At 44.4% G+C, this 14,744-nt stretch overlaps 1 protein-coding gene across 3 annotated transcripts in view; it reads right to left on the bottom strand.

Annotated features, from left to right (window-relative positions):
• LOC308107712 (neurobeachin-like) overlaps window positions 1–14,744 on the bottom strand; it is a gene marked incomplete at its 5' end in the record, with an annotated part of 250,933 nt that overhangs the window by 6,549 nt on the left and 229,640 nt on the right. For all 3 annotated transcript variants that reach the window (XM_080460195.1, XM_080460196.1, XM_080460197.1), the window contains 6 exons: window positions 4,280–4,450; window positions 5,139–5,294; window positions 5,433–5,504; window positions 6,382–6,574; window positions 7,528–7,617; window positions 13,742–13,909. In XM_080460195.1, coding sequence (XP_080316321.1) covers window positions 4,280–4,450; window positions 5,139–5,294; window positions 5,433–5,504; window positions 6,382–6,574; window positions 7,528–7,617; window positions 13,742–13,909 — 850 coding nt within the window. The remainder of the gene's footprint in view (window positions 1–4,279; window positions 4,451–5,138; window positions 5,295–5,432; window positions 5,505–6,381; window positions 6,575–7,527; window positions 7,618–13,741; window positions 13,910–14,744) is intronic.

The raw sequence follows: 14,744 nt of genomic DNA, 5'->3' as shown, positions 1-14,744 counted from the left end.
CTCAATCTGAGCGGTGTGGCGCTGACATACATCTGCCGGCAGGGAGGTTCCTCTGGATTGTTATGTAAATGCAGGGATGCCCAGAGATGGCAGCCCAGCCACTTGATTTCATCCCATGTGTCACATGATTGATGGTGGCCGGGGGAGAGGTTAGTGAGGGGTGTTTCTTGGCACCTGGAGCCGACCTCCAGCACCCAAACCGGGGTGTTTCTGAGATGAACACATCGCCAGCAGGGAAAGGAAAAAATAAATAAATACCAAACACACCCTTCACTTATACGCCCGAATAAGTAACTTATCTTTAAATCATTTGGTTAGGATCGAACAAAGAGCAGGTACCAATGAATTCATTAATCAATTGGAACGATTCTGGATTAAGTAGCTGGAAAATAGGAACAAACCCCCAAAAAACAAAAGATAAGATCAAATATTGTACGATACAATGTGATGAGATTATATAAGATGAACAGATATAAAAAGATAAAACAAAGAAGAAAAGATGGGAAACACAATATGATAGGCGACAAGGCTTTATGATGCACTGTGACAAGATAAGATATTACATTTTTAGATAGGGTATGAGCAATAGGAAGATGCAATGTGATAATATACGATTAGAGAAGATAACACACGATATAAGCTACAATAAGATAACAGACGATAAGGTAAGATATATAAAAGTGATGCAACACGCTAAGATATAAAACAGGAGACATATAAGACAATAAGATCAAGTTAAATAAGATGTGAAGAACAAGGAAGTGATATGATAAGATACATAGCGGTGAGATAAGATGAAATAAATTGAGATATAGAATAAGATGTGGATTGATAAGCAAACATAAAAAGCAAACTGATAAGACAACGAGGTGATATGAAAATGAATCCTACAAATCATTCATGTTGTTCCTCTTCTTTCCTGATGGTCTTTCATGAGCACGCTCCATCCCACCTTATCAGACTCCAGTGTTCAACGTTCGATCTGCGGCAGCGTTCCATCCTGCATGAGTCCGCGGGACTCCGCTAGAAGACGCTGGTTAGAGCTCCCACAGTGCATTGTGACAGACGTCCACGATGGATCTCAGCTCGGTGAGGATCCTGTTCTCACCCACCTCCTCCATGGGCTCGGGGGGGGTCTCCAGGACGGAGCTGCTCTTTCTTGAATCATTAGCATGAATTCTGCGTCGCCTATTAAAATATTACCTCAACTTGACATTTCCCTTTTTAAAGCCGTTCACTTTATTATTATAATTTCTTTCTATTTGTGTGCAGCCTTACTAGAATTAACATCCTTCAAGCAGCTGCTGACAGCGGACCAGCACCACGGAGGGATGGTGTCGGGCTGTCGGGGGTCCACCTGTGACTCAAAGTTCAGCCAATTGTCTCAAACTTTCTCCAGCCGCCTGGATGACAGCAACATCCTGATAGATGATGGGGACATGCGTTAGACCCTCCCCCACCACCCTCTCCTCCGCCGGCTTGGCACATCGCCTCTGTAGCTGCAGCGGTCCAGTCACAGAGCCGGACTGTGATCGATGCAACGCGGTCCCTTGGAGACCAGAACCTGAGCGGGGCTGTCAGTCCCGGCGCTCGCTGCTGAGAGGGGCTGAATAGGACAAGTGTCAGAAAAAGCCTCAGGGGGAAGAGAAGGCTCACCTACCCGACAAAAGATTCAATCACCCTGCACCGAACGCCCCCCGCACCCCCCCGCCGCCCAGCCCGAGCCCCTGGGACGAGCCGGATTCAGCCACCACACAGCAATAATTGCAAACACCTCGTCACACCGGCGTGATGGGCCGAGTCTGAAAAGCGGGGCCATGATTGAGCTGGAAGTTATTTTAATTATCACACGTTTAAGACGCACGCAGCCTTTTGGGGCACGGGTGAAATCAATTTCTTGCTGGCGTCACGTCCACGGGGATGAGGGAGTGTCGATCCGGCAGCACCGCCGCTTGCATATTCACTCAACCTTCAGCCGGCATCACGAAAAATATGAGAGGCATGAAATCAGTAGAAGGGGGCTCCGGGAGGAAGATGGGTCACTGAAAGAAAGCTGATAAACGAGATAATAAAGAGGTTTTTCTCTTCTCTCTCTGCTTTATGACATCCATTTGAGGGCTTTACCTTGTGAATATGTGACATCAATATTACCGGCTGTTTGCATGGATCCACACGAGGCTGTGTCAAACACGCAGGATGCAACTAAGTTTTCCGCTGATTCTAATCATTTTCCACTTGACTGTCGCTGCCCCTCAGCTATGTGGCTCCTTTTCGTCCACTGAAGATGCACTGTAAGCAGCAGCAGTGTGAATATCAGGGGAATACGGTTTTCCTGCTGCAGCAACACAAGTGCTATTGCCCCTTGCTAATTGGAGGCATCCAAGCTGAAATTCTTAATTAACTGTCGGAGCCTCGGTGAAGTTAATTAGAGAAAACCCGCAACTAATCTGAAGCAGCTCCTGGAAATGTGTGACAATTGGAAACACGGGCCCCCGAACACACACTCATTGTCTTGTTATCTTGCAATAAAATGAAAGCACACTCTCTCTTATCTGCGGCTCTTACACATACGTACCATGCGAGGTCGTCCTTGCCGCTCCGAGCCTGATGGATCGTCCCGAATGCAGACAATCAGTGAGAATGAGCGGCTAAATGAACTGAGCAGCAGAAATCACACACTGGGGCCTACCATTGTGAATGCCAGGACATCTGGAGTCTTCCACTTGAAAGCAGCGGCGCTCAGTGCCATGAATCACACTAATATATCACAGCTACAGTGCAGATAAATTATCCTCCCCCTGTCTACACACATTACTTGATTTGTGAGATCGAATGCTTTTCTCCCTGCACTGATCAAAGACTCCTGCTTCCTATGGAAGTTTGTATACACGAGAAATCTTTATGGTGAGACTTTCATTTCCCAACAAAAGGGCCGCATTTCTTTGGTTTATATAGGGAAATAGAATTAAAGGATTCCTGTAACTTTGTCCCTGTGTGTGCATGTGTTGAGGTTTTAGTTACGGCTGAAGTTAGACTCTGCAGGAAATGGATGCAAATCAATGTAAAGACCCGTAAAGTGATGATCTCAACTGTGTGTATGTGGATCTGTGCAGATCACACACTTCTTAGAGCAAAAATCAAGTCTAAATAAAGAAAATCATACGATTTTGATGTGTTAAGCAAAAAGATAGAGTTCAGAGGATTGATATAATCCATCATAATGTCTCTCAACTGTGTCTCACATCAAGCATAAATGTTTAGATTTCCAATTTTTTTTTCACAATGAAATAAATAAATAACAGCTGTTGAGTTCTATAGGCAATACGAAGCATCATTTTTCATGCCAACTCACAGCTTCGTGTTGATATCTTGTGTGTTTTTATGTTTGCATGTAATCCACAACTATTACAGCATCAATACTACTACAAAGTCATATTGATGGCTTTGCAATAAAACTTAGACTTACAACAAATTTGGTCATAAAAATAGTTTTTTTTACTGAGATAATGAGGAGTGTGAAGCTTTAATAAGCATGTCTGAGTTCTTTTTCTACATTCAACACAAACTATTTATGATATAAAAGAAAATGAAATGTATAATTAGAGTATAACTATTTACCACATTAAATGAAATCTGCCATTTTCAATTTTACAAAGTCATTTTTGTAATAAATAAACAAAAACAAAAAAAGCCCAGTATTGTGTAGGATTGTGTGTATTTATGATTTAAAGTTATATTTATGATGTTGAACAAAATGTAATATTCTTATCATCAAATGCGTTTATTGTCATCACGGTAATCTGATTACTTTGGCCTGTAATATCTGCACTGTGTTGATATATCAGGGGTCATGGGCCAAAATCTGCACCACTCAAGATGAAATTGTGGAACCTAAACTAGAATGAGTTTCACAACCCTGATCTAAACTAACTGAACCACAATGAATCACCCGGAGCAGAAGATTTAAAATGGACATCGGGTCAGTTTGACTCTCTTTTATAATAAAATGAGAAATTGATCGTATGAGGTTGGGGAGTTTTTCCTTTCCACAGAAGCTTATCCTTGCTCACGTGGAATTGTTGGTTTTTCTCTGTGGAAGTGCCTTGAAAATGTCTGTGCTGTATTTGGTGTTACATAAATACAGTTGAATTGAACTGAATTGTTATTTGTTGATGTTACCAGGAGAGTTTTCATGAGACCTGACCCCTAGATTTCTCTTCCTGTTGCACGACAGCCAAAAGACCATTGTCGGTGTCGGCGTGTGTAAACTCTCACTCACTGTTATTGGGGTTGTCTCCAATAATGTGGTGCCGCCCGCTCCAGTACCACAGCAGCAGAGTGGCGTCCCGGGACCCGGACACGATGTAACAGTCACCCCCGATGTACGACTCGGACCGGGCCAGACACGTCACCACGTCCCAGTGGCCGAAGACGATCTGGGTCAGCTTGCCTTCAAATACAACGGGACATCAGGTCAGGCGCAAGGAAAATGAAGGAAAAAGACAAAAACGATTGTTATAGTGGTAATCTTTACATGGCACACAGTGTAGTACTGGTTATCTTTTAATTATTCATAGTTATTATTAAAGAGTATCTCATATTGATTCCATCTTTTATAGAAAATGAATTCAACCGAGTTTCCTCAGTTTGATCAATGTGAGACAGTGAGCCCTCTCTCAGCGCTTGAACCCCATTGTGTGAAGCCAGCAAGAAAAATGTGTTTTAATATAATAATCAATAGTATTACTGAGCAATTATTTCTCTTTAAGATTTACAATGGGGACAAAAACAAAGAAGGACTTTATCCACGCCTCCTGCTTCCCAAACTATGAAACCCAATGCTTTAGATCATTTCAAAAGGTGAATTTCTGCAGTGAATAATGACTTTCTTCACCCTCAGATCACTCTTAAATGTGGGGCCACTGAACTAAACTGAACTCGTCAAGTTGCTCGATGCTCTCATGAAGTATAAAACGCTGGAAAAACAGGAAACATCAATTTTTAGCCAACATATTCGTTCATGTTTTTTCTTCCGTTTGTCTGAAGTCAGCAATACTTTATTATTACCGTCCTAGCACTCAGTCCTCCACACATCGGTGCACATCTCTGTAGAAAATTGAGTTTACACTCTAACCTACCTGTCTCAGAGGAGTACACACGGAAGCTCTTGTCCCAGAAGCCACACACCAGGATGTAACGGTTGTCAGCTGTCACCACAAAACAGTGTGTGGTGATTTGGATGCTTTGGTCCACTAGGTCTGTGATCTGACGCTTGTTGCTTCCAGTATTGTTGGCTGAGGAGAGGAAAAAAACCCAAAACAAGAGCACAGGATGTGTCAAAGCCTGGGAGTTGTGAATTAAAGCCTGTGCAGCAGAAGCAGATATGCAAGTGGATGATGTTTTGGATTTGCTGGTTGGTGCGTGCGACTCACCAACCAGTGAATCCATCTCTATGGGCAGGTGATGAGCCTGTTCCAGAGAGTAGCCTGGAGCTCCTCGGAGACCTGGACCCAGGAAGACAGAGACATGAGGCCAATTCTGACCCAAAATACACACACGCACGCACGCACGCACGCACGCACGCACGCACGCACGCACGCACGCACGCACGCACGCACGCACGCACGCACGCACGCACGCACGCACGCACGCACGCACACACACACACACACACACACACACACACACACACACACCTGTTCCCCCTTCAGAGCCAAGCTCATTTATGATTTCTTCCAGGAGATGGAAGTACTGCAGGTCCATCTGTCTTACTAGGAGTCTGAATGGAGACATTTCATCCGTGTGACAGAGTATCTGGAGCCAGTTCAGAAACAGCAACATGTCTGAAAATATGGGGGCCTTATTATTATCATTATTATTGGGAAAAGCCAAAGCACATTTCCCCTCCTGCGGAACAGGATGGCGAGGCTGCTGCAGCTGTGTTCATTAGTGGGGGAGAGTCTTTGGTCAAAGTGTTCCTCCAGTGACAGATGGGGATGTGTGAGGCAAATGCGCTGCAGTTGCGGCCTAATTTCCTAGTAACCATTGCATTGGCCCTCTGACCCCGAGGTGAGGCTGATTCTCAGGGAGGGGCTCCGTGGGTAATGTTGTTCACACATGTCTGAGAAGAAACATGTGGAAACACTCACGGTCAGCTTACCTGGGAGGTGCTAGCCTCTCGCACAGCCAGCTGGCTACAGCTCTATTAAGAGCAGCGGGTACGTTTCGGTGCGACGGTGATGAAGTGATTTTACTGGGCCACTGCTGTGGTCGGTATCACATGTGGCATGGCACGCTCTAGTTCCCCCCCCCCCCCCCCTTTTTTTTTTCCAAGGGCACATGTGAGTGTCGGACCACCTGCGTGGGCTCGGCTCCGCTCACCGACAGTGTTGTGCCACCGGTTGACGGCGAAGACGCGGCTGCAGGTGACAGTCACCACAGCGGGGATGGTGAGGTGGGGGAGCGTGTTGGCAGCCACGTGAGTTACAGGTGAGTTGGAGGGAAACTTCAACACCATGATGACGTCCTGCTGCATCTGGTCCTTGAACATCAGCGGGCTCTGTGGAAGGAAACACTATTGAGTAGAAGGGAGGAAAGACAAAAAGTGGAAGAAGATGGAAGGAAGGAGGAAGGGGAGGTGGGGTGTGATGGTGGGAGAGGAAGAGGAGCACAATGAAAGAGGAACAGGAGGAAGGAGATGATCAGGATGGCAAGATGGAGGGAAAAAGAATGCAAGAGGCAATTAGTGTGGAGGTTGGAGGAAAAACTAGGTTCAGACACGGAGGAGAGCTGCATGCACTGCCCCCTCCAGACAGCAGCAGACGAGGGACTGTAAGACAGAGGTAGACATGGAAAGCTGGGGTGGAATAGACAGTACATATGAGATGGTGCGTACGTAATGGACACGAATCAGAAGAAATAACAGGTCTGGCAGTCGAAAACACAATGAAGGATAGAGTGATACGCTGTGACATCAGCTGCTGGCTCCCATCTGAGCTTTAACACTAGAAGGTGCTAAAAGAAGTGGATGAAAACAGGCTCATTTATTGCAAAAGAAGAAAATTGAACTAAAGAGAGGGGATTTTCTTTCTCAGTTCAGAGAGAGAGAGAGAGAGAGAGAGAGAGAGAAACACACAGAGCCGTGTGAGGATAATGAGGGCAAAGCTGGTTATTACATGGATTGGAAAGGGAAGAGAGGCTTTCCACTCACTACACCAGTAGAGAGCACTCTTCCCTTTAAACTAGTGTGTGAAGGCAGCGACAGCTAAGAAGCCTACAAACTACCAGTACCGTACATTGTTTGTCATATTGGGAGTTTTTGACCTACATAAGAAAGGATTTTGGAAACATTATTTCTCTCTTGATGAAAGAAAATGCAATAAAAATCAAGGACATTGCTCTTGATCGCGTGCCTCACATTAACACACACCATCCGGGCATGGATAGGTACACACATACTCATCCTTTATTCCTGCACACCATCACCGTAGGTGCGCAGAATTTTCCCAGCATGCTCACTGTTCTCACCAGGTGCATGGCAGAGCTGCGTGGAGGATGTGGCTCAATAAGCAACTGAGATGGCGTCTGTCCAAAGCTCTGGATCTGTGCCTCTGTGGCCTGCGGGAGAGAGAGAGCGAGGGAGAGAGAGAGGGAGGAAGAGAGAGAGAGAGAGAGAGAGAGAGAGAGAGAGAGAGAGAGAGAGAGAGGGAGAGAGAGCGGCTGTCACAATCAATATGCATCAAAGTGATGGGTCAATGCGTTACTTGACAATGCAAGCAAATCCTAACTCAGCCGTGCCTCTGAGGAAGGGGGGGAGGGAAAGGGAAAGGGGTGCACTCCCAATCCGCCTGGGTGCTCCCCCTTCCCCCCTCGGCCTGCAGAGTCATCCAAGTGTTAGTATGGAAGAGACAAGCCTTTTCCTATTAACATGCTTCAGTTAACCATTCCCATTTCCAGGAGCAGGGGCCCCAACTGCACAAACGTTAACCTGGAGTGACATCCAGCGAGGACTGCAGCAGGCCGGCCTGCTCTTAGATGTTATTGTGCTTGAAACAAAGGGGAGAAGCATGCGTACACACACAGACACACACAGACACACACACACACATACCTATGAAAGTGAGGCTCACAAGCAGGTCATGGTGATGTGATTAGGTACCTCGGTGAAGGATGATTTATGGGGTTTAAACTATGTGGCTGGATGCTTGGAAAAACCTAGAAACGGCAAGTAAAGTTCCCACAATGAAAAAAAAAAAAAGCGAAAAGGACTATAAGATTTGATTGTTACTGTTATTAGAAAATAACTTCTTTGCACCGGGCTGCAGCGAGAGAAGAAGAAGGAGAAAAAAAAAGAAGAGGTAAGAGCTGTTGAGCTTGACTGAAAGTGGGGCACTCCGCAGTGGGAGTGATTGATGTGACTGGAGCCACTTCCACCATCAGAGGGGAGCTTGTAGACGTCCGTCAATGCCACTGTGCACAATGGAACATACATCGCTCAGCCCCTCGCCCGCCCTCCTGACTGCCTGGGCGACTGGCCCTCATTTTCCTGCGCCTGTACACACCGCTCACTATCAAAAGCACCCATTGGGTAGCACATGCCACAGTGGGAGAAGTGGCACGGGACGTTTGGAGGTGATACTGAATTAGGACAGGCCACCTGCAAGGCCAACAGTCGCCCCCAACGACCCCCCGATCACTTCCTATCTTCAACAGCACCAAAAAAAGGCGCCGTCCACACGGTTGAATGCTGTCGCAGCGCAGCGAAAGTTTCGTGTGAGTTGTTGAGCAGATTTGGCAACCATTAAGTGTTAGTCACAGTTTCTTTACCCCGCAGTGAGAGGGCTCGGCAAGTGACATTATGGCTATTCAATGATTTCTAATGTGAATGTCACACAAGCTAAGATATTCATCTGAGGTCGCAAAGAGAATATTACAGCATACTAACTAATCATAAATGACTGAATGACCTGCAAATTGGATATAAAGATTGAAATATAGACTCAGTTAGCTCCTTTTGAATTAAAACTGTAACTGTTCAGTTCAGTAACTTCAGTTTTTTATCATATATAATGCAGGTCCACATGCTGCAGTTTTCATGTTTTCACCCTCAATATAATATTCTGTGTCATACCGCGCTCAGTTACAACTCGTAAGCAAACTTACTTCCTGAACTGACTGTTCACCTGAGGTTAAGGAATGTAAATATACAAATATCTTTACCATCAGGACAATCCCAGCATATATGTAAGGAAGATCCCACACGACCCAGAGAGCATAGACCACGATGGGAGAGTGTGTGAGCTTCTTAAGGTGAGATACATTCTATGTATGAGTTTGAAGTGTGGAAGTTTATGATCAAGATACTTTGACATTTTATTTAGATTGTCCCAGACAGTCAACCAACCTACTTCGTCCACAAGAGGAGTCTTGCAAATGACAAATAAAGAGCAGAAACCAGTCTTCTCGACCTTACTCCTACAACCAATAACGTGTGTTACTTGTGAGTGGGAGGTGGAATACCCCAGGGCACACCGCATGCATGAACTGCAGATCGAAGACGCAGATAGAGGAATAAAGATGTACTTTAACTTCTGATAACAATCCAAAGACTTGCATGTAAGGTGAGGTTAATCGGTTTTCATAACAAAATGCTCATCAGAGAGTGTGGGTGTGGATCCCTGAGGTGGACCAATGATGGCGCAATGGGAAAGAGACAATTAGCCTGAATGTGTGAGGTGTTGGTGTATGTGTGCATTGGGGGAAGGGAAGTTGATTTGTCAAAGGTTAAACCAAGAACGTGTTCTTCCACTAGATGATCAAAACATGTCAATATCTCACAGGTGCAAAACAGTAATCTACCCTGAAGGATGTCAGAAACTTATCTCTATCTCAGGCAGAGATGAGGAGCACTTAACAGGCAGTTCATTAGTTTAAGTCACTTCAGGCCCTGCTTTTTGGCTGATAAGTGACACTTATTGCCAAAGCCATCTGGATGATTTCCCCTCCCAGCAAAAGCCTCCGTGCTTGAGTGAGCACCAAACATCCGTCATAACGCACCGTGCTCGCCTGTCTGTCCGTCTGACTTTGTTCACGTTGAATTTTGGCATTGCAAAAGTCTTTGGAGGTGAGTGTCTGCAGCTCTCGCTCTCTATATATGTGCTGCATGATTCCCAAACAGGTGACACAGAACCAACCCCCCCCCCCCCCCCCCCCCCCCCCCCCGCCCCCCGCCTCCAGCAGCATCCTCCAGTGCATTCATGCAATACAGCAACACAACAGCTTTGTCACACAGATTGCAGACATGGCCGTGTGGTGACCCACTAAGCAGCGTGGGATCCTGCCGAGTCACGACTCGACGATCGAATATGATGCGGCTGCATTTCACCCCTGTCAATCCTAAACCAATAATAAAGGACACACTAGTTCATCATCGAGAGCTACTGTTTATGTACGGACTGTAGCATTTTGTACTTCCACCTCAAACTGTATATTGCATATTCACTTGTATATACCACTTGTATTTTGCAAAGTTTTAATGTATAGGTTTATATTTCTCTTGCTTAAGTTTATTATAGTTCTTTTTTTTATATAGTTTTTCAATCATGTGGCGTTCAGTTCTTTACTGTACACATGACAATAAACACTTTGAATCTTGAATTGTTTAGGACAACCCAGTTGTTGTGCATCGTGCAGTGACTCTGCTGACCATTCTTTACATGCCGTTGAGAGATTCTTTCAAAGATTACCTTCTATGGACTTTCACCCTGCAGCACTAACAAAGAATTGCCCCGAGGGTGTTTGCTGAGTGACGGCTCGGTAGCTGACGTGTGAACGACTGGACTCAAACGCTGTGTCCACAAATGGTGGCTGTCTCAGCTGTAAGCAAAATATTTTTCGCAAAATGTATTAGGTAATCGCAGAAATATGAAATTCAAAGTAAGTGAGGTATTTCATTGCCGGCTGCCGTGTATGTTGTTGTGTTGATTCAGACGGGGGTTGGGGGTGGTGGGGGGGTGGCAGTGGCAGGCGGAGGAATAGAGTCCCACTGATGAATAATTTGTCTGTTTACTTCTGAGTGACACAGTGGGGTCTGAATCAAGGGGTTGCTGTCATGTTTTTCCATAAGAGAGGCCTGTCAGGAGAAGCATGGCGGCGAAGGACTGCTGTTCCGGCAGTGTGCCCAGCGGAGCTGTCACCGCGCCCTCAACCACAGGCCTCGGCAGCGTGTCAGAAGGTGTCATCATTTTCATCTGACACACAGGCGGAAATTATCTCTCATGACCTCTAATTTCTTGACATTTCAAATGCCTTAATTGTTGTGACTAATGCCAGATCTGCAGTTTCACCTGTCAGGCCCTGAATGAATCAATACCCTCAAGTCAATCGTAACATTTCAGCAGAAAGACGTTCGCTGGGCACTTTTCCACGCTCCACCTCACTTACTCATCTAGGCAGGTATCTGTGTGGCAAACAGTGAGCAGACTAACACAACACATCCAGGAGGAAGTCTCAAATGTGCTCTTAAACAGAGCTTGGGAAAAACATCGAAATTCCTCTATATCTACAGCTCCTTCTCAACATTCACAACCCAAACTGCAGTCTACGTTCCAGTTGATCCATCAGTCTCGGAATATTCAAAGCCTGTACCTCCTTTGGTCACTCTGCATTTCAGTTTTCTGCTGCAAATGACTGCAATCATCTGCAAAAAAAAAATAATACTACCAATAATGAAGGATCGCGTTTCACTTTTAGTGATTTCTTTCTTGATCTATATCAATGTAAACATTGTAAACTTTATGTATGTATGTATGTATGTATGTATGTATGTATGTATGTATGTATGTATGTATGTATGTATGTATGTATGTATGTATGTATGTATGTATGTATGTATGTATGTATGTATGTATTTGTTTCTCTGGTTTCTTGATGCCTCCTTGTCATGTTGTTATTATAAATGAGAACTTCAGCGAATCTACAGACACAATAAAAATAAACGTTAAAATTTTAAACAAATCAGCCGATTGCATGCTTATCATAATTTCATTCATCTTGCAAGCTCATGTTTAATAAAACCTTATTCAATAGCAGCCAACATCATCTTTGTGATTTCAGAAGTGAATGAAGTTTCACTATCATTGAAGTCTTTGTCCAGCTCAGGTTTGCTTCACCTCCACGGTCATGCATGCTTTTGTTACATGCACGACTATAAAGATAAAGCATGGAAACTCATGTATGGAAACTAAAGTTAATGCGACTTATTTACAATGTTTATATTGTAGAATATAAGATGTTGGACCACTTAAGGTTTGACTTTATGCTGCAGAGGCGAAAACAATCCGTCTGGAATGAGAACCTGAGAGTCTGAAGGCTCGTCTTAATTAGCGCTCATCATATCAACATTACATCAGCTGCAATTAGCCGAGGCAATTTCTTTCTTCAGCGCAGATACACTCACATGTCACAGTGGCGACGACATCAACTGGGTGCAATTAGGGAGTCTGAATAGCAGCATCCTAATGTGCAGCTAACTAACACCGCTGTCATCTCCCGGGGTGGAACAGTCAGCGAAAAACTCCTCAAAACAAACAAGGCCTCATCTGAAGCATTTCTCCAAAGCAAGTGAAAAACCAAGACTTCCGCAACATGGTTTGGTAATTAGACCGACCAAATCTTCTGCAGGTGATTTGCATAGTGGTCACTTGATAAATAAAGGCGCCCCTGGAAGTGACAGTATATAAATGACTTGTTTTGCAGACAGCAGATGGTGGATATCACAGGGAGGGACGAGCTCACACTGGAAAGTACCACAATGCATGCCAGCTGCTGCGCTCTCTGCAATCACGCTACTCACAAGTAATGTGGTCCAGCTAATAGTTTTTCAATTAATCTGTTAAGAACAAGGGGATTCACCTCCTCGTCTATCGACCGTTTGACCTCTGCTGATTGATCAAAGGAGCCCAGTGAAAGTCATCGATCTGATCAGAGGAGGAGACTTACTGTATAATCCTACACTTACTCATGATGCTAATGAAATGAAGGGATACGCTTTTAACGTGGCAGCAGGACATGTAATGTGTTTTTATTTGTGTCACAATTTAAAATAAATATATAAAGACTGCATTGATGAAACGGTGGGTTTGCACAAATGGGACAATATCTCTTCTATCTTTTGAACATTTTTCATTAATATTAATGTAAACAATCTCCCATCCATGGCACATTACGCTAAAATAACGTCTTACCAAACTGTTTTTCTTTTGTGTAACATGGAAGGAAGCAAAGCTGATTATTTTCCAATAGCAGCTGGAGAAAGGGTGAGATTTAATTAGTTTGTTCTTCCTCACACTCATATTAGGTTACATTGGGTTACAAGTATTTCTGGATGTTGTACATGTATATTGATAATATAGTTAATTCTAAAATTTGTATATTAATTAACATCTATCTATCTATCTATCTATCTATCTATGAGTAAATTCAAGTGACAGAAATCTCCGAACTAACCCGATGACTCGGCAGCATTGCGTGATTCTCTCACACGTTACGTTTGCATGACACATTAATTGATTGACAGATGAATGATATGAATGTTTCCACACATGCCAGGACAGATAAAGACAAGAGGGTGTGTCCACAGCAAATAAAAGAAATGGTGCGTGTGTGTGTGTGTGTGTGTGTGTGTGTGTGTGTGTGTGTGTGTGTGTGTGTGTGTGTGTGTGTGTGTGTGTGTGTGTGTTACCTCTCTGAGCAGAGGGTCAGTGATACTGTCCAGGCTGACGGAGCCCTCGTAAGTCAGGTAGTGAAAGACGTTGAGGGCGCGCACCGCCTCGGGGCCCCGCTGCTTGTAGCCGAAAATAAGGTCAATCCACTGATGCAGCTGACATGACACAAACTCGCTTTCCAGAGCCTGTCAGAGGAGTACAGGGCAATTAGAGGTGAGAGGCAACAAAAAAAAACAAAAAAACGGAGCACACAGTAGCACATGGGCAAAAAACACAAAGTGAACTTCGCTGTACACAGGTGACCTTCCACAACATGACACCAGCAGCAAGTGAGATGAAGCCAACCACAAATAGTGTTTAACTGGAAAATATTACATTCATCTAAATAATTCAGGCATTTAACCTTTTTTTTTTTTGCTGTAGACAAGGATTAAATGAGGAATAGAGCAGCACAAGCCACATTTCAAGGTCTTAATACATAAATATAATTTATAGCAAAGCGCCCAGATCATATTTCTCTGTCCACTTAAAATATTGTCTCTGCACGGAGACAAAGAAATTGGTTCAATACTAACAGGATCCAATTTACTGTAAAAAGCATCTGCAGGAGAAACGTTGATAAATGAGTTGTGAGAGTGAAAAAGGAGACCGGGTTTCTTGTGGGAGTGTTAGCGGGGGATTTAAAATGAGATTTAAGACGGAAAATTATTATAAATACACCTATGGAAGACATGGAGCAGGGCAGGTTGGGGGGGTGGGGGTTGATGTATTGTCCCAGAATAGAGAACAATATAATTCCCATGCATGCTAGGCTAAGGCTCTGCTGGAGAAATTTACACTCCTCCCCTCGCGTCAGGAATAACAGCCATTACCAACAAAGCCTGCTCGAGCACACAGAGGCAGAGTTTGCCACAGGGCATATCACTACAATTGAAAGTGGCACATGCAAAGATGGGAAGTGGGTTGAAGAGGGGAGGGAGGGAGGAAGAAAAGGAGGGAAGGGAAAAAAGAGAGAGAGAG

This window comes from Lipophrys pholis (genome assembly GCF_963383615.2).
Source record: "Lipophrys pholis genome assembly, chromosome: 3".
In the NCBI taxonomy this organism is placed as follows: domain Eukaryota; kingdom Metazoa; phylum Chordata; class Actinopteri; order Blenniiformes; family Blenniidae; genus Lipophrys; species Lipophrys pholis.
The sequence above is the reverse complement of the archived record's forward strand: the minus strand, read 5'-3'. Positions and strand labels throughout refer to the sequence as shown.